Source organism: Rattus norvegicus, chromosome 20 (genome assembly GCF_021556685.1).
Source record: "Rattus norvegicus strain SHRSP/BbbUtx chromosome 20, alternate assembly SHRSP_T2T, whole genome shotgun sequence".
NCBI classification, from domain to species: domain Eukaryota; kingdom Metazoa; phylum Chordata; class Mammalia; order Rodentia; family Muridae; genus Rattus; species Rattus norvegicus.
Genome location: NC_141553.1, coordinates 26,332,890 through 26,357,059, shown reverse-complemented (window position 1 = coordinate 26,357,059; position 24,170 = coordinate 26,332,890). Strand labels below are relative to the sequence as shown.

Below are 24,170 nucleotides of genomic sequence, written 5' to 3'. Positions count from 1 at the left end.
AAATACGTTCAGCTCAGCAAAAAAGGATGGGCATCCTATTCTCTTAGCTCTGTTCCTGTTAACCAGAAAGCAAAACTTTCTCCAGGATCTTTCTAGCCTTCCTTCCCTAGTTGAGACTTGTCACCATGTAGCTGTAGGAAATCTTGAAAACTGACCATCTGACAAAGGGAATGAAACTGTCCTGACAGACAGGGACCCTGGGCATCCCTGAGCCAAAACAGAATCCAAGTCCTTTAAAGAAGAGAAGCTGACACTGGGTCTGCTGTGGGTGGAGGGCCTGCGACATCTTATTGAATAGTGAAAGACAGCTTGTTAGATAGACCCTCTGAGACATTCAAAGCCAGAGCTGGATACTGTAGTATACTGTTAGGCAGTATACTTGAGCCCTCGGGTCTCAGGCCAGAGTGTGCAGCCTGGCGAGGAAACCTGGCCCCCACAACTCCTAGATAGAAATCGGGAACTTCGGAGCTATAAATTTGGGGCTGGAGAGATGGCTCAGTGGTTAAGAGCACTGACTGCTCTTCCAGAGGTCCTGAGTTCAATTCCCAGCAACCACATGGTGGCTCACAACCAGACTATAATCTATAGTCTGGTGCCCTCTTCTGGCCTGTAGTTGTATACATGCAGGCAGAAAGCTGTATGATGTATACATAATAAATAAATAAATTAAAAAAAAAAGGAGTTGTAAATTTTTGTTTAGCTTGATAGAGTCCCTGGTTTCTGGGGGAGGTTTGTTATTGTTGTTGTTGTGTTTTTGTTCTATTTTTGGGGGAGATGGGGAAGGGGTTCAATACAGGGTTTCTCCGTGTAATCCTGGCTGTCTTGGAAGTCACTTTGTAGACCAGCCTGGGCCTCAAACTCACTGCCTCTGCCTCCCCAGTGCTGGGATTAAAGGTGTGCACCACACATCTGACTGAGTCCCTAGTTTTAATCCTCAACACACACACACACACACACACACACACACAAACACGCACGCACGCACGCACACACACACACACACACACACACACACACACACACACACACACACGCACACCATGTTTGGCCTTGAGAGACTGGAAGACATGCACCTCTCAGATGTCTCATGAATTTCGCTAAAGTTACTGCCTCAGCTAGTTTCAGCTACTCTAGGAAAGAAGGCGATTATGTTGGGGAGTTCTGTTGGGGTTGAGAGGTGAATAGACTAAGGTTAAAAATGTTTCATTCAGCTAGTATTTTAAAACAAATTAAATGCAAAGGCTTTGAAAAGTAGGGGTGCACACATCTTTAGGTGCAAAGTATGTTGGAGTAATTGTTTGACTTTTTATCTGGGAACTATTAACGATGTCTCTACATGGAGTAAAACATTAACTTTTTTTCAACAACAGGAAGTGAAGCGGGCTCCCAGCAAGGCAGGCAGCTCCCAGACAGAGCCAGTGAGGAAGATGAAGCTCCCGATTTTCATAGCAGATGCGTTCACAGTGACAGCTTTCCACGGTAATCCTGCCGCAGTCTGCCTGCTGGAGAGCGTGAGTACACAGTTCTCAGGGGCCATGCCTGGAATTCCAGATGTGTGGAGAGCCCATGCCATCTGTAAAAAAGGGGACCCTGTCCTGGTGTTTGCCACTTCAACTTGTGTTCTGTGTCATGTTGCTGATGGCCATGTCTTCAGGTTATGAAGGGAACGACTGGACCTAAACAGAGTCAGACCCACAGAGACTCCCAGGCGGGGGACCTGGTAGCAGCTGGGAGTGGGGGCTCGTGCCTGTAACTCTGGTGTTCCAAAGGAACACTCAGAGGATATGAGTCTGAGGCCAGCCTGGGCTGTGTAGCAGGTTCTAGGCCAACCTGGGCTATATAGAGAACAATCTCAGAAAAAATGGAAAGTAATACATAATCAAATATTTTATCAAAGAATGACTGGTGCTCCCTTTCAGAATTAGGCTTTTCCTTAATTAGCATCAAAAACTGAACACAAACTGCAGAAGTTCTGTGGGTCCGCATCACTTGGCATGACCTGGGCTTTTCATCAGGAGAAGGTGAGACAGTCTCCATTGTGTTACTCTGACTGGCTATGACTCCCCATGGAGACAAGGCTCCCCTCAGATTCCTCCTGTCTCATCATTCTGAGTCTGGGATTGCAGGGTTCATCATCATGCCTGGCTTCAGCCTTATCCATACCTCGGAAATGTAGATATTCTCTTCAGTGTCCAGCAGGCAAGAGTGCTTACTGATAAGCCCAAGGACCTGAGTTCAGCCCCCAAGTCTTACTTGGTGCATGGAAGAAGCTGACTTTTGCAAACTGTCCTTCAGCTCCCCAAGTGCACCAGGGGGCCAGTGAGATGGCTCAGTGAGTAAAGGGGTCTGCTGCCAAGCTTGATGACCTGATTAGATCTCCAGGTTCCACCTGATGGAAGAAAAGAACAGAGTGCCTACAAGTATCCTCTGAGCAAGGGCACAACACACACGCACGCGCGCGTACACACACACACACAGAGAGAGAGAGAGAGAGAGAGAGAGAGAGAGAGAGAGAGAGAGAAAGTAACTGGCACCAAATAAAAAATAGGATGCAGCTACAGCAGCAGGATCATGAATCTGAGGCCAGCCTGGGCTACATAGCAGGTTCTAGGCCAACCTGGACTGTTAATGAGAAATGTCTCAAAAATAAAATCAATATTGCCCTTTTACACAGACAGTTAGCATAAAGTAGTTGATCCCTGGGGTTAAAGGGATCAACCCTGCAGCCAGCATCTGCCTTCCACTAGATGAGGAGGGTAAAGGAATTACTAGGCTTTATCTAGTCATACGAGAGCTTGGAAAGATTAGTGGAAAAATAATTAGCAACCAGATTCCAGTTCCAAATTTGGAATCTTCTTTACAAGATCTGGCAAGCATAACTTCCTGTTATGAATTGTGGAATTGACTGTAACTGTCTGTAACAAATCTTACTGTATCTGTCCCAGGTCGCCATGTCATTCACGGACACATGCACCCACACATATACATATGTTTGAGACAGTCTATATATACCTATGTAATCTTGGAGTTGTGATTTAAATATTCAGTATTCACCAGATAATAATTGTGTTGTTACATAACTTCGATTATCTCCAGAAAATCAATAAACAAAGGAGTTGAAGGATCTGTCCTATCTTGGTTTTTTTTGTTTGTTTTTGTTTTTAACGTTTTTTAAAAAACACTTATGTATTATGTATACATCATTCAGCTTTCTGCCTGCATGTATGCCTGCAGGCCAGAAGAGGGCACCAGGCCTCATTACAGATGGTTGTGAGCCACCATGTGGTTGCTGGGAATTGAAGTCAGGACCCCTGGAAGAGCAGTCAGTGCTCTTAACCACTGAGCCATCTCTCCAGCCCAATGTTTTTGGTTTTTGAGACAGAGTATATCCCTGACTGTTCTGATACTCTGTAGACCAGGCTGACCTCAAACCCACCTGCCTCTGCCTCCTGAGCACTGGAATTATTTGTTTTATGTCTATGGGTGTTTTATCTGCATGTACATCTGCACACCAGAAAAGGGGATCAGATTCCACAGGACTACAGTTATAGATGGTTGTGAGCCTCCGTGTGGTTGCTGGGAATTGAACTTGGGGCCTTTGGAAAAACAGTCAGTGCTCTTAACTCCTGAGCCATCTCTGCAACCTTCTCTATCTATCTTTATCTACTTGCCCATTAAAATATGTTTTATGTTATTTATAATTTTTCTTTTTTGTTGTCTTGCTTGTTTGCAACAGTCTCACTATGTAGATCAGGCTGGTCTTGAACTCACAGAGCTCCTCTTGCCTTTGTCTCTTCGAGCTAGGATAGTCTAAGATTCCTCTAAGTAGGAGTGGAAGGGGGCTATGAAGGTGGAACAACCACGACTAGCCAAGGATTCAGCATTCCAAAGTGCACAGTGCAGAGTACAGCCTCAGTACTGCACCCTGGGCTTTCCTCTAGCTATTCACATCGCAATCCGGCTATGGCTTGGCAAAGGAACTGTTGTTGTAAAAATATATAAATAATAAGTACTGTTGGTCTTTTACCCCGCTAGGTCTGTGCCGCGGTGCCCCAAGATACCTGCTAGATATCCTGGCGGAAACACATCCCGGCCGCACACTTTCCCACACTCAAACCCTCACATAGAGGAACACACAACACAATAATCTTAGATCCAATTGATAAGATATAATTGCCCACCTAAACATACAAAGCCCAGTACTATCCATCCCTTAGGAATATTGATAACAACCTGTAAATACACAGAGCAGAAGCTTAACATCACCTGCCATCTTGTCCTGCCACGGCTTCTCAGCCCCTCTCCCCCGCCCTGTCTCTTCCTCTCTCCCCTAGTCTCCTCCTCTTCCTTCAAACTTCTCTCCCGCCCATCCTTCCTTCTCCTCCAATGACAGGCCTCCTTCTACCCTGTACCTGCCCCTCACCTGTACTTTACAAATTCAATGGCGAGGTGGTTCTGGTGAAGTCACCTGAGTCCTGAGTATGACTAGGCAGCTGTCCTTGGGGCAGTGGAATTAGCATCAAAACACAGTAACTTCAGGGGAAACCACAACAAGGAACTTTGATCTTTCTTCATTGCTGACCACAGAGACTAAAAGACCTTCAGGCAGCAGGGACCTTGAGGACTAGAGAGTGGAGTGATGCTGGGTTTGGTTTGCTTGCTTTTGTTTTGTGCTGTGGCTTGAACCCACAAGAGTAGAGTAGGCAAGGACTCTACTACGGGAGTATATCCTTAGACAATATCGGATTCCATCAAAGGAAAAGGCCCTGAGATGTTAAGTGAATTTTGGTTGTGCATTTTTGTCTTTTTTTTTTTAACTTATTTAAAATTTGATCAAATCAAAACATTGTATGGTGCCCATAGATACGTATAATCTGTATGTTTTATTATAATATCAGTCAATAAACTTAATTGAAAATGATTTGACTGAGATGAGACTATCTGAAGAACTTGGTGTACAGGCTTAGGCTAGACTTTGTACCTTGAGCTTTTTAAATACTTGATAACTGGCTGTTGTAGGGTTTGAGACTGTGTCTCACTGGTGTGCTAGAAGCCCTGGATTTTGATCTCTAGCTCCACATGTTGGGTTTTGCCTCACAAACCACACGAACACTAATCTCAGTCAGACAGGGAGAGTTTTTGAGCATACACCCCAGGACTGGTGCACCAGGGCCATGGTCCAGATTTGGGAACTGAACCATGACCCGGAATTAAGATCCTAGAGGGTTTTAAAGCCCAAAATCCACAAACATCTGTGCCAAGTTAGTTCTCCAATCAGGAATTCAGAATAGGGATTTCCTCAGGAACATGTCTTTGTCACACATGTATGCTATTTCATTGGTTGATGTATTCAGCTGTGGCAGGGGACTTGACTTGTCTAGTATTCATGTCCTAACTCATCTACCAGGATGGAACCTCTCTAACATTCCTGTCTTAACTTGCCAACCAGGAGATCCATTTCCTACGTACATGTCTCTTTCTGCCAAGGAGGATGTCAGTTCCCAGGGAGGTCTTGGGATTTAAACTTTATTCGACCACTACTTAAAATGGAAGTCTTATTTCAAATAGTTTTTTATATTGGTGCAGATGTGTCTTTATGTTGGGGTTCATCTCAGAGCAGTTTATAAACGCCAATACTATAAAAGCTTATACACAGGTATAGGAAGTGCTGCTGGGTAACTGTTTTGGGCCCAAGCTTATTTGGGTAATTATACAAAACAATTCTACTGACTTATATCATGACTGGTTCCCAAGGGCACGGAACATAACAGAATATGTAATCAATCTCAGCATTAGACGGTTTCCTAAGAACAGCAGAAACATGTAAGAAATTTTCCTTATAATGGCAGGCTAGGCGGGTAACAGTTACCCAGACCGTAACATTTTACCTAGGCCTTAACATTCCACCTAGGTATTTACATTTTACCTAAACATTCCGTAAATCAGGAGTGGTAGGGCTGAGAACTGGAATTAAAGGATCTGTTCTCTCTCTCTGTCTCTCTCTCTTCTCTCTCTGTCTCTCTGTCTCTGTCTCTGTCTGTCTCTGTCTCTCTCTCTGTCTCTCTGTCTCTCTGTCTCTCTCTCTGTGTCTGTCTCTCTCTCTCTCTCTCTGCTCCCCCCAATCTCTCCCTCCCTCCCTGTAATCAGGAGTTAAAAGTCACTCCAGCTACGTAGCAAGTTTCAAGCCATCCTGGGATACATGGGACCATGTCTCAAAAACAAAACAAAATGAAAACAACAAAGTTGTGTAAAGAAAAGGAACAAGGGGTTGGGGATTTAGCTCAGTGGTAGAGCGCTTGCCTAGCAAGCACAAGGCCCTGGGTTCAATCCCCAGCTCCAAAAAAAAAGAAAAGGAACAATTCTGAACAATAAAGACCCAAGAGCTTTTATCATTTTCTTTTTTATTTTCCAGACCTCTGTCTCTTGAAAAATTTGACAAAATGTAATATTATATATGCGAGATAAAGGCAAAGACAGGTTGTGGGTTAAATAAAAGATGGAACAGATAGTGCAAAAAAAACTTTAAAATAGATATTCAGAGCTGGGCATGATGGCATGTCTTTAATCTCAGCTCTTGGGAGGCAGAGGCAGGTGGATCTCTGAGTTTGAGGCTAGCCTGGTCTACAATAAAGGAGTTCCAGGACAGCCAGAGCTATATAACAAGGTCTTGTCTCAAACATCTACAGCAACAAACTGATGATGACCTCAGATACCGCCTGGAAAACAGAAACAAAAAGGAATTACAAATACTAATGTAACAATGGCAAGAAACCAGTGAGACCCGGGACCAAGATCTGGTGACTCAGAGGATTCGCTGCCTGTCTCAAAAACAGAGAGAGAGAGAGAGAGAGAGAGAGAGAGAGAGAGAGAGAGAGAGAGAGAGAGAGAGAGAGAGAGAAGAAAAGGAGGAGACATTGGCATGGGATTCTGCTTCCCGTGTACCCCAGCTAACTTCTAGCACTGGGTCTTCAGCACAGAACACTGACTGTGGAGGACTAAGCCAGACAATGCTGCTCACGGATCACATTACTTTGAACAAACACCCCAGGAGTGGGGGCTTCGTTATTGTCCTTATCTTCCAGATCAAAGATTTGAAAGATCCACCTGCCTCTGCCTCCCAAGAGCTGAGATTAAAGACATGGGCCATCATGCCCAGCTCTGAATATCTATTCAGATCTAATGTGATTTCCTGGGGTCTCTCTCTCCTAAGCGGCTGATTCTCCCCACTCACAGCGGCACACCACATCTCCCAGAGGGCCAGATTCATCTTGGTTTTAATTCAGTCAGCAATGGCTCCAAGCTCCTAACCCACTTGACTTGTTCTAACATACGGTGCCCAGCATGTGGGAGGCACCAGGTAGGCTCATGAAGAACACTATGAAAAAGTTATAATCAACTGAACTGTGGCAAACCTTTCTCCTAAGAATTTTTGCTAGGAGCTGGAGAGATGGCTCAGCAGGTAAGACTGCTCTTGTAGAATACTCAGGTTCATTTGTCAGCAGCCTGTGGTGGCTCACAGTCATCTGTAGCTACAGATCTAGGGGATCCAGTGCCTTTCTGAACTCAGCAGGCACTAGGCAGGTGTGCATGTGATGTGTAGGCAAACGTGCAGGCAAAAAACTCAGATAGGTAAATAATAATAACTCTTAAAAATACATATAAAAAACTCCCAGAATTCTTGAGAGATGGCTCAGTGGTTAAGAGCACTTGCTGCTTTTCTAGAGGACCTGGGTTCAATTCCTAGCACCCTCATGGAAGCTCACAGGTAACTTCAGCTCCAGGGGTTCCAATACCTCTGGGCTCCTTGGGTACCTAAACTTATGTATACACACCCACATGTAGACACACGCAACTTTACATATCTAATAATAATAATAATGATAGTAATAATAAAGGAAGAATAATAGAATTCTTGTGTAGTAGTAAATAATAAGAAATGAATTCACCAACCCATGCTACTGCTGGTTCCTGCAGGCCATGGCATCTGCGGGGTATTTTCATCTCAATCAGCAAAACGTCTCCACTCGACTCGTTAAGTTCCCAATTTCCATCCCACGCTGCCGCCGGCTTCTCTCTGGGCCCTGCAGTGATCTTGACATCTATCCAGTCCCATACAGAGATCACCTGTCTCTTGGCTCTCTTGTTGCACACTCTGCTCACATTCCCAGCATCGCCCCCTGTGGTTATAGTCAAAACATCCAGTAGCCCATTAAAACCAAAACTCAATAAGCTTATAATTTATCAATCAGAATTATATCTTAAACTCTCACTCCACAAAACATGCACCAATAAACTCAGCCAATCGATATTGATATAAACTGCCCACCTAGATAAGACAAATTGTCCTATAAAAATCCATCCCTTATAAAATATTCATAACTACCTGTGGCTCTTTAAGGCCACACAGATCTGGGTCTTCCTTCTCTGCCTCCATCTTGGTTCTTCTTCCCCTTTCTCCTCTCTCTCTCTCTGTCTCTCTCTCCTCTCTCCAAAACTCTGTGCCTGCCTTACTTTTTCACTGCCCAATCACAGGCCTTGCCTTATCCCATGCCTGCCCTCACCTGCATATAGACAACAATCTACATTCTTGTTAACCAACAGTCACTAATTCTGTGGGTTTACCTTGGAGTGAATTGGACAGGACATAAAAAGTGAGTATGAAGACTGGGGCTGTGGCTTGGTAGGGTAGATCTTGCCCAGGATGTGTGAAGCCTAAAATAAAACAGTGAGCATAAACTTTGGGTTATATGGTAGCGTTTGTTTGTTTGTTTGTTTGTTTGTTTGTTTGTTTGTTTCTAATTGGAGGTTGGGCCTCACCCACGCTAGGCAAGTACTCTACCACTGAGCTACACCCCGGCCTCCATCAGAAGCGTTAGGACGGTGCCTCCTTTATGAGTTCCATCTCAGGGAAGGGTCCCAATGCCTTCCTGTTTTTAGCACTTCCTGTACCAGATGCTCTGGCTTCTCTGAAGGGTAATACAGTAGAAGGACAGTGACCCAGAAGACAAGTTGTCATATGTAGGCTGCCATGACTCTGTGTTGCCACAAGATGGGAGTATAAAATAAAACTTTATTCTGGTTTTCCGACTCAATAATCCTATGGGTTCTAAGAAGTCAGCTAGCGTCTTCTTGTCTCACACTGCCGGATGTTGGCACTCTGAGCAGCAAACATCACTCTGCTTTTGGTATTGGGAATTTGATCTCCTTGAGGATGCCAAGGAGGAATGGTTGTTGAAGCCAGAGGGCTGCCGGGCACTGGGGTGCATGTCTGTGATCCATCCCGGAACTTTGGAGGTGGTTGAAGAAGGACCAGAAGTTCAGGGTCGTTTTAGCTACCTAGCTCAGCCAGCCGAGGCTACCTGAGACCATGTCTCAAACAAAACAAAACAGACAGCTGGGTCTGGTTATTTGGAGGGTGGGTTGTACACACCAAACTTGTGTTCTGCTACTAAGTCACACCCTCTGATCAGGGTTGAACTTCTCTGCAAAAGAAGCTTGAAGTATAAGATGGAAAGATAAATACTCTAATGAAAAGTGAGTGTGAGTGTGTGTGGTGTGTGTGTGTGAGTGTGTGTGTGTGGTGTGTGAGTGTGTGAGTGTGTGGTGTGTGAGTGTGTGTGGTGTGTGTGTGAGTGTGGTGTGTGTGTGAGTGTGTGTGGTGTGTGAGTGTGTGTGTGGTGTGTGTGTGAGTGTGTGTGTGGTGTGTGTGTGAGTGTGTGTGTGGTGTGTATGTGGTGTGTGTGTGAGTGTGTGTGTGTGTGTGTGTGTGTGTGTGTGTCTTCTTTTCTTGAGAGTTCATGCTATAAGTCAACCTCGGGGACTCTACCCATATGTGCTATACTATATTCCCTGATTTTAGGAGAACCAAAGTGAGGCTGTGTCCTGCTTAAGACACTTACCAATGCAAGACTCTGTGTACACTCTCCTGTCTACTTCACCCAAACCTGACCTATGTCCAGACCCAGCATAAGACCTTATCGATAAAGTTATATGTCCAAAGATTTATTTTTCTTTCATGGGTATGAACGGTTGCCTGCACGTATGTGTGTATACCATGTACATTCCTGATGCCCGCAGGGGCTAGAAGAGGGCATTGGATCCCCTGCAACTGGACTTACAGACGGTTGTGAATTTGTTTTGTTTTTTTTGTTGTTGTTTGTTTTTTTGGTTTTTTTGTTTTGTTTTGTTTTGTTTAGCTTTTTCCAGACAGGATTTTTCTGTGTAACAGTGCCCTGGCTATCATCGACTCACTTTGTAGATTAGGCTAGTTTCAAATTCACAGAGATCTGCTTGCTTCTGCCTTCCAAGTGCTGGAGTCAAAGGCATACACTACCATGCCTGGCTGGTTGTGAGCATCTTTAAACCTATAGTACTTCTTGTTAAAAATCTTCATATCCCAGGGCTACAGATGAAGCTCAAGGCAGAAGACACACACACAGAACACGGGTAACACCTGAATTCAGCCTCCAGCATCCCCAACCCCCAAACAAAGCAACCCTGCCTGCCCCAATGGTTTGCTCAGTGACATGGCTTGCTATAGCTTCCTGTGGGTGTCTTGGCTGCCTTGCACACAGGGACATGGCTTATACTACAGGACTTCTCATACTTTAATGCACACACCAGGATTCCCCTGGCATCTTTCTGAGAGGACAATCTGAGCGGGTCAGGGGAAGGGCTTAAGACTATCAGACTCGGGAGCTGGAGAGATGACTCAGAGGTTTAGAGCACTGACTGCTCTTCCAATGGTCCTGAGTTCAATTCCCAGCAACCACATGGTGGTTCACAAGCCTCTATAATGGGATATGATGCCCTCTTCTGGTGTGTCTGAAGACACCAACATTGTACTCATACATTAAATAAATAAATAAATAAATAAATAAATAAATAAACAAATAAATAAATCTAAAAAAAAAAAAGACTATCAGACTCTTTCAGCAATGGTTCCCACTCAGCACTCCCTTAGAAGTCTTATGATGGCCCTTGTTTCTCTGCTTGCTGGCACCTTTCCTTTCTGCAAAGTGTTAATAGGATGATAAAGAGTTTGTGATGGCCAGGTAGTATAATGTTTGGTTAAAGCCTTGGTTTTGAGCCACTCAAAATAAAAAGCTAATAATCTGTCTATCCACCATCTATCATCTATCTATCTATCTATCTATCTATCTATCTATCTATCTATCTATCTATCATCTATCCATCTACCTATATACCTTAGCTATCTATCTATTTATCTATCTATCTATCCATCCATCCATCTATCTATCTATCTATCTATCTATCTATCTATCTATCATCTATTATCTGTCTATCTATCCATCATCTTTCTATCATCTATCTACTACCTATTTATCTACTATCAATCATTTATCCACCATCTATGAATCATTTATCAATCATCTATCTACTACTATCACTATCATCTATCTCGTCTATCTATTTGTCTATCTATCAACCAATCAATTGTTTTGTTTTGGAGACAAGGTCTCATGTAGCCCAGGCTAGCCTTAAATTTGCTATATGGTTGAGAATGACTGTGAACTCGGGATCCCCCTGCCTTCATCTTCCAAGAACTAGGATATAGGATGTATTGATGTGGCTGTGTTTTAAAAAATATATTTTTGTTAGAATGAAGGAAATTGGGCTGAGGATGTGTCTCAGCACAAAATCCTGAGTTGGATTTCAGTGCCATGTACACAGAGTGCACTCCCTTTACCTGCAGTCCCTGCATTCAAGGATCAGAGGCAAGATGAAGAATGAGTTTCAGAACAGTGCTTCTGAGGCCCTATCATCTCCAAGGATTTACAGGCAGTTAGTGGGAGGGAGAGACATTTTCTTAGTGGTATAGGTGTTGAATTGCTCATTGAATGCTGTAAGTAACCTTAATTCATGTTCCTGTAAGCAACTCTAGTGGAACTCATAGGATAATAAGAAACCACAGAAATCTAAAACACACACACACACACACACACACACACACACATACACACACACACACACACAGAGAGAGAGAGAGAGAGAGAGAGAGAGAGAGAGAGAGAGAGAGAGCTTAATTCTTTACCATGTAGCTTGAATTTCCTTTCAAGCCTCATCTTAGAGTTTCTATTGCTGTGAAGAGACACCATGACCATAACAACCTTTATAAGGACAACATTTAATTGGGGTTGGCTGACAGGTTCAGAAGATCGGTCCGTTAATCATCATGGCAGGACATGGTAGCATGACATGTTGTTGGAGAAGGAATTAAGAGTTCTGCATCTTGATCCAAAGGCAGCAGAGGAGACTGAGTGTCACACTAGTCATAGCTTGAGCGTAGGAGACCTCAAAGCCCGCCCCCACAGTGACACACTGTGGGATGATGTCACAGGTGAGGCAGGTACAAGATAGAATGAGGCCTGTCATTGGATGAGAAGGAAGGATGGGGAGAAAAGTTTGAAGGAAGAGGAGGAGACGGGAATGGAAGAGGGGGAGAGAGAGTAGCCAAGGGACAACATGGAGGCTGTTAAGATTCCACGCTGTGCCTTTACAGGTTGACAGGTTGTTATGAATGTTGTTAAGGGATGGATATGTACTGGGCTTTGTATGTTTAGGTGGGCAATTATGTCTTATCAATTGGATCAAAGGTTATTGTGTTATGTGGTCTTTCATGGGTAGATTTAAGTGTAACGGATTGTGGGGCGGCTGGTCTGGGCCACCACGGAGTTGGGATGTGTGTTTCTGGCAGGGAAACCTGCCTTGGGAACCGATAGGTAGAGAGATTGCTAACAGGCTCAGAGAGAGGTCTTCGGCAGTGTGATATGGGATGGAGCAAAGAGGGTGAGAGCCTTTGCTGACTGAGATGAAGATATCTAGCAGGTATCTTGGGGCTACGGAAGTGCCAGATCAAGTGGAGGATAAAAGACAGCATTTTTTTTTTTTTAATTTCTTTTTTTCGGAGCTGGGGACCAAACCCAGGGCCTTGCGCTTCCTAGGCGAGCGCTCTACCACTGAGCCAAATCCCCAACCCCAAGACAGCATTTTTTTATTTTTTATATTTTTATAACAACAACACACTTCCTCCAACAAGGCCACACCTCCTAATAGTGCCACTCCCCTATAGGCCTATGGGGACCAGTTACATTCAAATTACCACAAACATAACCTGTCCCCGTCTCTCTCTGTCCCTCCCTCCCTCTTCCCCTCTCTGTCTCTCTCTCTCTCTGTCTCTGTCTCTCTGTCTCTCTGTCTCTGTCTCTGTCTCTGTCTCTCTCTCTCTCTCTCTCTTTCTCTCTCTCTCTCAACACATGGTCTCACTGCATAGGCTTAGCTGTTCTGGAACTCACTCTGTAGACCAGGCTGCTGGTCTCCAACTCAGATCTGCCTGCCTCTGCCTCTCAAGTGCTGGATGAAAGATGTGCACCACTATACCAAGTCTAAGTATTTGACTTTTGATGTCAAATAAGCTGCTGTGTTAAGTCAGATCTGTGTTCCAGACACTCAATGGCATTTTTTTCTTTTTTATTTAAGACATTGGATGAAGATGCTCATCAGCATATTGCGAGGGAAATGAACCTCTCCGAAACAGCTTTCGTCCGAAAACTGCAACCAACTGACAACTTCACACAAAGTAAATACACATTTAAAGTTTTTATTACATTTATTTGTGTGTGTGTGTGTGTGTGTGTGTGTGTGTGTGTGTGTGTACCTATGCACATGCTGCAGCGTGTGTGTAAGGTTGAAGGACAGCTTCATGTGGATCCTGGGGATCAAACTCCTTGGGATCTTCCCAGGAGAGCAGAATGTTTCTTTACCTCAGGCTCACCCCTGTAGGGAAGGATTTTCCTGTTAGCGACACCAATGATTTAGAGAAGAGGATGCTCAAGTGTTTCTAACCTGACTCTGTGGGTTTGATCTTCCTTTTCTTTGACCTTTCCTCCTCCTAAGGTTCCCGATTCGGACTGAGGTGGTTTACCCCAGAGGCTGAGTTTCCCTTGTGTGGCCACGCCACCCTGGCTTCTGCAGCTGTGTTGTTTCACAAAAGAAGTAAGGTGGACTTTGCTTATTTATGTATTTATTGTTGTTTGTTTGGTGATAGGGTCTCAGATAGCTGAGGCTGGCATCGAGTTTCTTGTGTAGATGACAGTGAAATTCTGGTTCTTACTGTCTCCACCTTCCAAGTATTACAATTATAGCAGGTACCACCGTGGCTTAGTCCTGTGAGTTTCTTTAAAACCTTAATTAATTTGCATGTGGCAGAGGGATTTGCATGGTCACAATGGATTTGGTGTATAGTGTAATGTCTGAAAAATGGAGGTGTGATATTCTCCACATAGTCTTCTGCTGATCTTGTGGGGGTCCAGGAGTCACCCAACAAACCATACCAACTCTGATCTCAGCCAGCCAGGGGTAATTTATTGAGCATTCACCCCAGGACTGATTGACCAAGGCTGTAAAACTGACTTAGTGGATTGTGACCTCGAGCCAGGATCCTACAGAGCTTTTAAATATCTGTGCCAAGATATTTCACCAATCAGGATTTAGGGATTGGGGATTTCCATAGGAATGTGTCTTTATTGAACATTTATCCTGTCCTCGTTGGTTGGGGTATTCAGCTATGTCCCAACTTGTCAACCAGAATGTCAGTTGCCCATGTATATGTCCTTTCTGCCAACTAGGATGTCAATTCTCAGGGAGGTCTTTACTTGACTCCTACTCTGAATGGAAGTCATATTCCTAATGGCTTCTTATATTGTAGGTATCTCTCTTATGTTGGGGTCCAGCCCACGGCTGTTTATCACACACGGGTGCAGGAAGTGCTGGCAGGTGGTTGGTTCAGGTCCAAGTGTATTGTGACTAACTATACAAACTGACTTCAATTGCGATCAACTTCCAAGAACACCAAAACACAGAGCATAACAGACTATGGAATCAACTCAGGCATGACAAAGTTTTTTAGTAGTTACAGCACATTGTTGTGGTAAAAATAAAAAAAAAAATGGTTTCTTTTATCCTGTGCTCGTGCCAGCACTGTATGTAGGGCCACATGGCATCTGTGGGATATTTTCATTTCAGTCAGCAAAATGTCTCACTCACTAAGCTCCATCTCACACTGCCAACAGCTACTCTCTGAGCCTGGCAGCAATCTCTCTACCCATCTAGTTCCCAAGGCAGGTCACTGCCATGGCAGCTTCATAAAGAGGCCACCTATCCCACGGCTCTTTTTACTGTGGACACAATTAGGTCACCCATAAAAGAACACCACATAATATCCTTTGATCCAATTGATAAGATATAATTTGCTCATCTAGACAGCACAAAATCTTGTATATACCCATCCATTAAAAATAGTCATAACGGGGTGGGGATTTAGCTCAGTGGTAGAGCGCTTGCTTAGCAAGTGCAAGGCCCTGGGTTCGGTCCCCAGCTCCGAAAAAAAGAAAGAAAAAAAAAAATAGTCATAACAACCTGTATCTATGTGCAGAGAATAACATTAACATCTGTCACCATGTTCTCCCAGTTCCGGCTCCTTCTCGCCTTTCTCCTTCACTTCTAAAACCTCTGTCCTGCCTCTCTTATTTCTTGTCCAATGGCAGGTCTCTTTTGTCTTGTCTGCCTTCATCTGCATAATGACATCAACCTACAGCACATGAGAAAGTTTCCTTGTAACATTAGTAACAGCTTAAAATGTCTTGTTATACAGGCATCAGGTACATAGGCCTTAACAGAGTTTTTTCTTTTGAGATTGGGTCTCATGTTCCAGGCTGATTTGAACTCCTTTGTGCTCTTAGTGCCAAGCCCAAGTCTGGGTGTCACAGGCTTTCATTAACACAAACCTTTGCTGCAGAGCTGGGGAATCAAACTCCCAGCTCCATGCATGTTAGGCAAGCACTCTACCAACTGAGCCACACCCCCTGCCTTTTCTCTACCTAACTCTGGCCTGGGACTTGGTACTTGGGCCTGGCGGAACTTACACTTTTCAGTCTTCCGACCTCTGTCTCCTGGTGCTGCTGTTATAGCTTTGAGCCACCACACCCAGCTCCTTAAACAGCAACTAAAAACAATTACTTTTTGTTGTTATTGTCAAAGGCTGGACTGACCCCAGGCTTCCCCTGAGGCTCTGATACATGGAGCTTCTGATTAAAGGAACACAGCTCCTTCTCTGAATCCTGGAATATGGTTGGCAGAGCTGTGACTTTAGATCCCAATGACCCAACTCTTCCCACAGTATGAGCTGCAGTTGTCAAATCCCCAGGCTACTGTGTGCTCTGTCGGGGTTGTTCTGGAGATAACTATGTTCACCTTGTGCAACACTGCCTGTCTAGCTCCCTGATGACTTCATCCCATTGTATGATAGTTTCCGCTGGCTTTGAGCCATCCCTCCCCTTGAACTAGTATATAAAGTTATGTACTTCTTGATTAAGCTTGCTTGGCATAGAACATAGCTTATGCAAGACCTCCCGAGCCCATCTGTCTTATTGTCTTTATCTCTGATCCCCTGGACTTTCCTTCTTTCACCTGTAAATTTTCCATTTATTTTTATGTGTGTAAGTGGTTTTGCCTGCACGTTTATCTGTGTACCATGTATGGGACATGTCTATAGAGAACAGAAAAGGGTTTTAGAGTCCTCAAGCAATTTTTATTGTATTTTAATTAATTAATCACTTTTTGTGTATTCACAAACAAATGTCACAGTGTACATGCGGAGCTCAGAGCATAACTTTTAGGAATCTGTTCTTTTCTTCCATTTTGTGGACTGAGGTATTGAACCCCAGATTATTTGTCTTGGCAGTGGGTGTCCTTCCCACCCAGCCAGGTAGCTAAAACTCAAAGAGTAATTTTAAAAGTCAAACATTTCAGGGGCTGGAGAAATGGCTTAGTGGTTAAGAGCACCAGCTGCTCTTCCAGAGGACCTGAGTTCCCAGCAACCACAGTGGCTCACATACCCTCTGGAACTCCACTCCCAGGGAATCTATGGCCTCTGAGGGCATTGTGCACACGTGGCGCACAGACATACATGCAGGCAAAACAATCGCACAAATTAATTTTTTTTGTTTTCTTGAAAGATAAAATCAAACATTGCAATACAAATCCAAAGAGATTCTGATTTGATACTTATTTGCTGAAAATGGCCATTGAAAAACATGAAACACCTTTGCTCTCTATAAGTAAACCTATGTTTCTGTAAGAGGAACACATCGTATGTGCAGTAGAAATGGTGCAGTTTATAATATGCCACAGTCTCAGATCTAACCTACATATTTCATTGGTCTGAGAAGTAAAGGCATGGGGAATGCAAAGTGTGCTTGTCTCGAGTTTGCTGCGACGACATGCCACAACATGGGTGAGCACAGCCAGAAACACTTTCTATTCATTACACATAAGATTTTGAATTAATTTTTTGATTGCTGGGTGTTCAGAAGCCTTGTACAATTGACACATTGTTTGCAACATCTCCATTCGTAAGCGAAGGTGTCTGAAGGTACCTTTAAGAGAATGGGGGACAAGAGATGTGAAGAAGGACGCCAAGACAAGAGTCTGATCAAGGCGACAATTTTATTTTTCCCCAAGGCTAAATTTATACCATAACATGGGTAACAGGAAGGGGGGAAGTAAGAAACATTTACACAGGCCAACAACACAATATTCGTGTGGTCAGGGAATCGGCCCTGATGTTGACAAGATGTCAGAAAGGTCACGGGTTTGTCATATCTATTAGTCAGCAGGTTGACTGTATCATATTATTATTTTTCTTGACCACCAGATTTGTATTAGTCTTCTGCAGCTGGCTGGGGATTTTCCATGAACCCAGTCATACTTAATTCTAACCATAATAATAACATCAACAATGGAGGCCTTCAAGGGCATCGCTTCCAACATCTCCCCCTTCCTTATAGTCAAATGAAAAGGTGGCCAAATGGCCATGCTGTCCTGGAATGAGCCCCTCAGGAACTGTGTCTGTCTTAGGTTGGAGTGATATTTGTCACATGGCCAAGAGAATCTTGTGGCCAGGGTCCGTCATGGGATAAGGCAGCAGCTAATGGTGGCCCTCGTGTCTTAGGCCCTTTATTCGTGAATATATCACTCTCTTACCCGTCATTGACTGTCCAGCTCAGCACGCATGGTGACAATTCATTGATTTTTTTCAGCAAAGGCATCAGGACAGCAGGCAGAAAAGAATGTTGGCCTCATTTGGCTGAAGGACAAAAATGTCCTTGCCTGGGCTGGGAGGAGATATGTAGGTGAGCTTGGCCATCATCAAAGCATCCTCCATAGCTAGCCTATGATAATATACCTGAATAGGTTTTGTTGCTCTATTATCTGCCTGTTGTTTAACAAAGCTGGTTAAACAATTAAATGTCCAAAGGCCAAAAGATATAACCAAAAGAAAGCCTACTACGGGGCCCAACAGAGAAGGAAGCAGGGTGGAGAACCAATTTTGATAATCAGCTCTCAGCTTTTTCTCTTCCTCATTTTCTCTTTTCCAAGCCTTCTGTGATCTGTTTCAAGCTTTCTTTAACCATATTCTAAGACACAGGAAGTATCTAAACACTGCCTTTCTAATAAGCGAACCCCAACTCAGTACTGTACAGTATCAATAGCTGAAAATTAAATAATATGTTGCAACATAGAAGGAAAAATAACATGTTGATTGACATTGTTGAAATTCCCAAAATAATTCCAATAGACAATTCAATTTGGTTTCATGTAACAATCATAAGTGCGTTATCCAAAAAGCCAAACCCAACAGAAGTTATCACACTGTAGAAGAACACATATCTCAGTTGTCGTGGAGTGGGTGGCAGAGCTTCCAGTTCTTCATGTGAGACAGCAATGAACTCGAAGCGGTGCAGTTCTTGGAGCAAGCAGCTCCTCTCAGTGGAGTGCAGGCTGTAGATGAAGTTGCATGTGTGCCCTGTGCCGTGTTCAGTGCCTCCCTGGGCTCCTTCTTTGGATGAGTGCCCAGAAGCCAAGGAGTAGGAATGCACAGGGTCTTTTAACAATTTTATGTAAATATAATCCCTGTATCAGCTCCTGGTTGGAACATTCTAAGATCCTACTTGTCCAATCCTGGTTTCAAACCACGGAGGTAAATTTAATATTTAGGGGGATGCACCATCCCCTTGTTTTAGAATTAGAACCTTCACAACGGGAATCTGAGACATGTACATTAGTAGGACAGGAGGTATTATAAGTCAAACAACACAGTGTATTAGGTGATAAAATTCTTAAGAACAGGAGAAAGGGGCTGGGCAAGAAATCTAGGGGGTGGCCTGGTGAGAGCTGCTGGAACAACCAGATCAGGTGACAAGTAGCATTCAGTCACACAGCTAAATGAGGAAGCTTTCTTGGGATGAAAAGGCCATTGCAAAAAAAAGTGCAAGCTTTGTGCCTGTGAAACAGAAAGGCGAGCAGAGGGGCAGCTGGTCTGTTACTGGCTGACACTCTGGACTTAGATTCTCCTTAAGGAGTACCTCCCTTCAGTGTCAGCTCAGTGGCTCTGCCTCTCAAGAGACCCAGCCTCCAAACGTCACTAGGCTTCCAGTAAGAACTAATAACAAAAGGATGGAGAGATGGTTAGGACCTGGGTGCTAGATGCCAAGCAGCTGACAAAAGAATTATATGTCTCGTCCACTTAAGGGGGGAAGTTTCTTCCAGGCTGTCAGACATGCCTGGCGACCTTGAGCCAAAAGACCAGGAGAAAATAGCATCTGAATATCAAAGGAGGCTTGCCCAGGGGTGTGTGATCCGACTGAAGCCTCTGGTATCAGAGAGTAGGCTATAGTCAGAGATGATTGACTATAAGGACTCTTTCCGCTGCCATTCCTGAGGCAGGGGTCACAATTGGGTTGGGTTTCCTGCCTCTTACATCCATGAAGAGATTGCTAACACCGGAGTACTGACCTTTAATAGAACTACAGCCTTCCCAGGACTGCAGTAGCAGCCCTTCACCAACTTGTCTCACTCGGTTAGAGGCCATGGAGAAGAAAACATTGATCCTGACCTTGGTCACAGCCTCCAGTAGGTGTAAGCTGAAGAGCCCGTGCCAAGACTTCCTCCTCTTATCATCCTGGAGTAAAGCCTGTTCTGTCTGGCAAAACAAAGTTACTCACAGTCTGCTGCAGACTCTCTCTGAAACTACTTTAGGGGCTCCCCTGCCCCCCAACCTGGGACATTTTGACCACAGGGGCAGGAACTGACTGCTGCGGGGATAGATTCAGAGGCACTCTCTAGGTCAATGATGACTAACGGGGAAGGTGACTTAATGTTGGAGACGGACTCCTCTCTTGGAATATCTGGGCCAGCAGATAAGGCAGGCTCCCTTAAAGAACTTCTCTTAATGAACGCTCTCCTTCTGTGAGCAAGGGTCGAAGGTCTGGCCACTGGAGGCAGCAACTGGAATTGTTTTTCCCCCTCAGGGCAAGGGGATCAAAGGGAGGGGCACCTCTCCTTGGGGAGGAGGCTCCAAAGAGAAAGACAAAACTCCCAGGCAGAAAACAATTTCTCTCAACCAAATTATTTCCAAGTTAAGCACCAAGAGGACCAAGTAAAATTCCTTGACAAACAAAACGAACAGTTCCATGACTTCAAACACAGTCCTCAGTCCATGATTTCAAACACAGTCGTCAGTCCAAGTCCAAAAACGAAACAAAAGCCAAAAAGACACTCAACAATCCCACAGAAAACAAGCTAGACAAACAAGACCAAGACAAAGCATCCTATAACCAATTTCCACAGATGCCTGGTACCTTCAGTACCTGGCCCAAACTGCAGCTTAACCTTACTGCTTCCGGGATGAGGTGGACCATCTGATCCCACCTCCCAACGGGATTCCAGAGTATCCTCTAGATTCCTTTCTCTTCCTAGAGCATCCTTTAGGGCCTGTAGCCTGTGACAACTAGCATGTCTGCCTGTCACAGCCATAATAAGCCCCTCATAGGACCCACGGCAACCACCAAGGGGACTCTAATCCCTCTCCAGGGGGGACTCAAACCCTTCAGACAGCAGATGCAGACAACACAAGACAACATGAAACAAAGATGAGACAACATGACACAGAGTCAAAACAGAAAGTAACACAGAACACAAAACACAGATTTGCTCGAGCTTACCTCCAGATCTCTCTGACAATTGTGGTCTGGGGGGAGTGCAATTCCCAACTGATGCGCCAAAATGTTGCAAGACCCCATAGTGGCCTTACCTCAGGAGCACCACCCACAGAGCACAGATTGACAAAGTGGCCGCTGCAATAGCATGAGGGTATAAGGTTTTTAATTCACGTACGTGGGGTTGCGCATCCATGCAGGGAGAGGCAACCTCAAACCCCAAAAGCACACAACTTATATTCATTACAGAGGGCAGACTTCAGCAACAAGGTTAGCCAATCCATTAAACAATCAATTGTTCCCTCCTGGGGGAACTATGGACAAATATTTCCTACAAAATCTAAGATTTTTTTTTAATTTAAAAAAATTTTTTTAACCCTATTCTTCCCGTCCTGAGTGACTCTCTGAATTCTATCACAAAAGGTGACTGTAGAATGCTTGTCCCATCACTCACCACTGAGATCTGCATCGTCCGGGGAGAAACACACACCAAGCCTCTGAACCAAGATCGGGCAGTCCATGGTTGCCAGAAGCCGAGGAACAAAGGCTCTGAGGGGGAGCAAAGGCTTCGACAAACAAGGAAGACAGGCCTGCCTATTCACGGGGGATGACGTTCTCCTCCAGGAGACCTCCAAACAGCCTAACGCTGGGCGCCATTTGTAAGCGAAGGTGTCTGAGGGTACCTGGAAGAGAATGGGGGACAAGAGACACAAAGAAGGATGCCAAGACAAGAGTCTGATCAAGGCGACAATTTTATTTTTCCCCAAGGCTAAATTTATCCCATAACATGGGTAACAGGAGCGGGGGAGTAAGAAACATTTACGCAGGCCAACAACACAATATTCGTGTGGTCAGGGAATCGGTTGATGTTGACAAGATGTCAGAAAGGTCACAGGTTTGTCATATCTATTAGTCAGCAGGTTGACTGTATCATATTATTATTTTTCTTGACCATCAGATTTATATTAGTCTTCTGCAGCTGGCTGGGGATTTTCCATGAACCCAGTCATACTTAATTCTAACCATAATAATAACATCAACAATGGAGGGCTTCAAGGGCATTGATCCCAACAAGTTATGTTGCCCCATATGAAGTTGTGACTCATGGTTGAGGAAAGTGGATGCTAGACAGACGAGCTGAAGGATAAGATGACTAGTGCAAGGAGCTAGAGTGGGAAGAGGAGGGGCTAGAGCAGGAGGGGGCGGAGCTAGGGCGGGAGGAGACCCAGCAGTGTCTTCTACAGACTCAAGTGCCCTTAAGTTCTTGAGGGAGCCTGTGCCTAGCAGGAGACAAACTTGTGAGTTAGCCAAGCCCTTTCAACCATGTAATCTGGTGTACTCATTTCCTCCCTGTTGCTGCAAGAGAGTATCTGACAGAGGCAAGTTAAGAGAGCAGAGCCTTGTTTTGGCTCATGGCTCAGGGGATACGGTCCATCGTGGTGGCCATGGTGGCCTGGTCCGTGATTTTAAGAGTTTCTTTGCACTAGCAACACTGAACTTAGAGAGGAAGCACTAACCTTGGCCCAGATGTTGGCCAAGTTATAATCCTCAAAGGCCTGTGGCCCTTTGTGAGGGTAGGGTGTTAGAATGTAGCCACTACTCAGACCACAGTATGGTACAGAAGTGCTTTCACTCCCAAGATACTGACAGGCACCCTGTTAGACATTGAGCATCCCTAAGTAGCAGACTTCCAGTGTCAGGAACTCTCACCTGGGGGAGTGACTTTATACTAATTCAGGGTCCTGGTGGCCATACATCCTGCTCCATACCTCTTTGCCTGCCTCCTTCCTGGGAAGGCTTGTGCTATGAAACCACCCCAAAACTCAGAGAGGTAGAAAGGAGACCCCATCACATACACTTCTGCAACATGGACACTGATTTTCTCTCTTCAGAACCCCACCATGTCCTTGGTGCTGGAGCCTTAACTCTGCTCAAGCCGCCACCATGTTGTTTGCCTGTCTGCTTGTAGTGTTAACAACTCTTTTAGTCAACTTCTTTTTTTTTTTCTTTAATTTTCCATTTTTATTTTAAGCGATCACCTACATTTTAGTGATTAAATTTAAGATATATGTACCCATTAATCAGATTTATTATCAATTCAATTTGAAGGCAATTTTCAACCTTTAATAAGTTATATTCATATCTGAGATTGTTTAAGCTTTCTCATGGAGAAAAAGAAACCAGGCAGCAGCTAGAGCTGCAACCCAAGTTTTCTTCTGCTCATCCTTAGGCATTTGTACTGTGTGGACCGAGTGACTGGGGCCAGGTCTTCTTTCTATGAAACCGAGTCTTACTGTGCAGCCCTCGCTGGCCTAGAACTCACTATGTAGACCGGCTGCTGCCTCCTAAGATCTGAGACTGAAGGTGTGGACTTCGGTGGCCTGGCTGCCCAGCTGCCCGGCCTCTAAGTTAAGGGTTGTGGTCTTTCACCCACTGCTCGATCCACTTTGAGGTTTGGTTGATATTGTCCTCTAGCTGCTCTGGCTCGTTACTGGGCAGCTGATGCACAATTTCTTCTTTGTAAGATGCCATGGCTTCTTCATAGAGAACTTGAAAAATCTCACACTGAATATTATCTTGTAGTTTCTTCTCGTGATAACCCCTTGTTTCAAGTCTTTTGTACAATATACCATTGTCTGTCCTCAACACGAACAGTATATGGAACCAGCGTTCAGGAAAGAAATCACAACCGTGGTAATCAACGATCACGCCGCCCTCTGTCATCTGAGGCTCTAACTCATCCACAACCCTGTCCTCATCTAGGATGGGGCAGCCATACTCCTCGTCATAGCCATCGTACAAGTGCCCTTCCCGAGCTAGATCTCCCACATTAACGTACTTCAGGCCTGATCTTGATGCAAGTTCTTTGCCTAGTGTGGTTTTTCCAACCCCTGGTGTACCGGTGAGCAGGATGTTCGGAGTTTTAGTCAACTTCTAATTCCCTGACAATCTGTCTTAGTGCCCGTCTTAAACCCCTCTGTGTGAGACCCTTCACCTGTGACCCAGTTAACTATGCCTCTTCCCACAACAGTACAACTAGCTAAGGACCAAGTATAGGGGACAGTTTACTTTTAGGTCATAGAATTTGATCAT

At 44.5% G+C, this 24,170-nt stretch overlaps 1 protein-coding gene and 1 pseudogene across 2 annotated transcripts in view; one reads left to right on the top strand and one right to left on the bottom strand.

The window, feature by feature from the left end:
- The first annotated feature begins 1,330 nt into the window (after positions 1 to 1,330).
- The window catches only part of Pbld1 (phenazine biosynthesis-like protein domain containing 1), a 47,900-nt gene continuing 25,060 nt past the window's right edge, over positions 1,331 to 24,170 (top strand). The window contains exons 1-3 of one of the 2 annotated variants that reach the window (XM_087596804.1): positions 1,331 to 1,511; positions 13,501 to 13,600; positions 13,918 to 14,016. In XM_087596804.1, the coding sequence (XP_087452930.1) occupies positions 1,428 to 1,511; positions 13,501 to 13,600; positions 13,918 to 14,016 (283 nt within the window). In that variant the 5' untranslated portion in view covers positions 1,331 to 1,427. The remainder of the gene's footprint in view (positions 1,512 to 13,500; positions 13,601 to 13,917; positions 14,017 to 24,170) is intronic. The other variant, NM_138530.3, reaches the window with a different exon arrangement.
- On the bottom strand, positions 23,083 to 23,997 carry Taf9-ps (TAF9 RNA polymerase II, TATA box binding protein (TBP)-associated factor pseudogene; annotated as a pseudogene).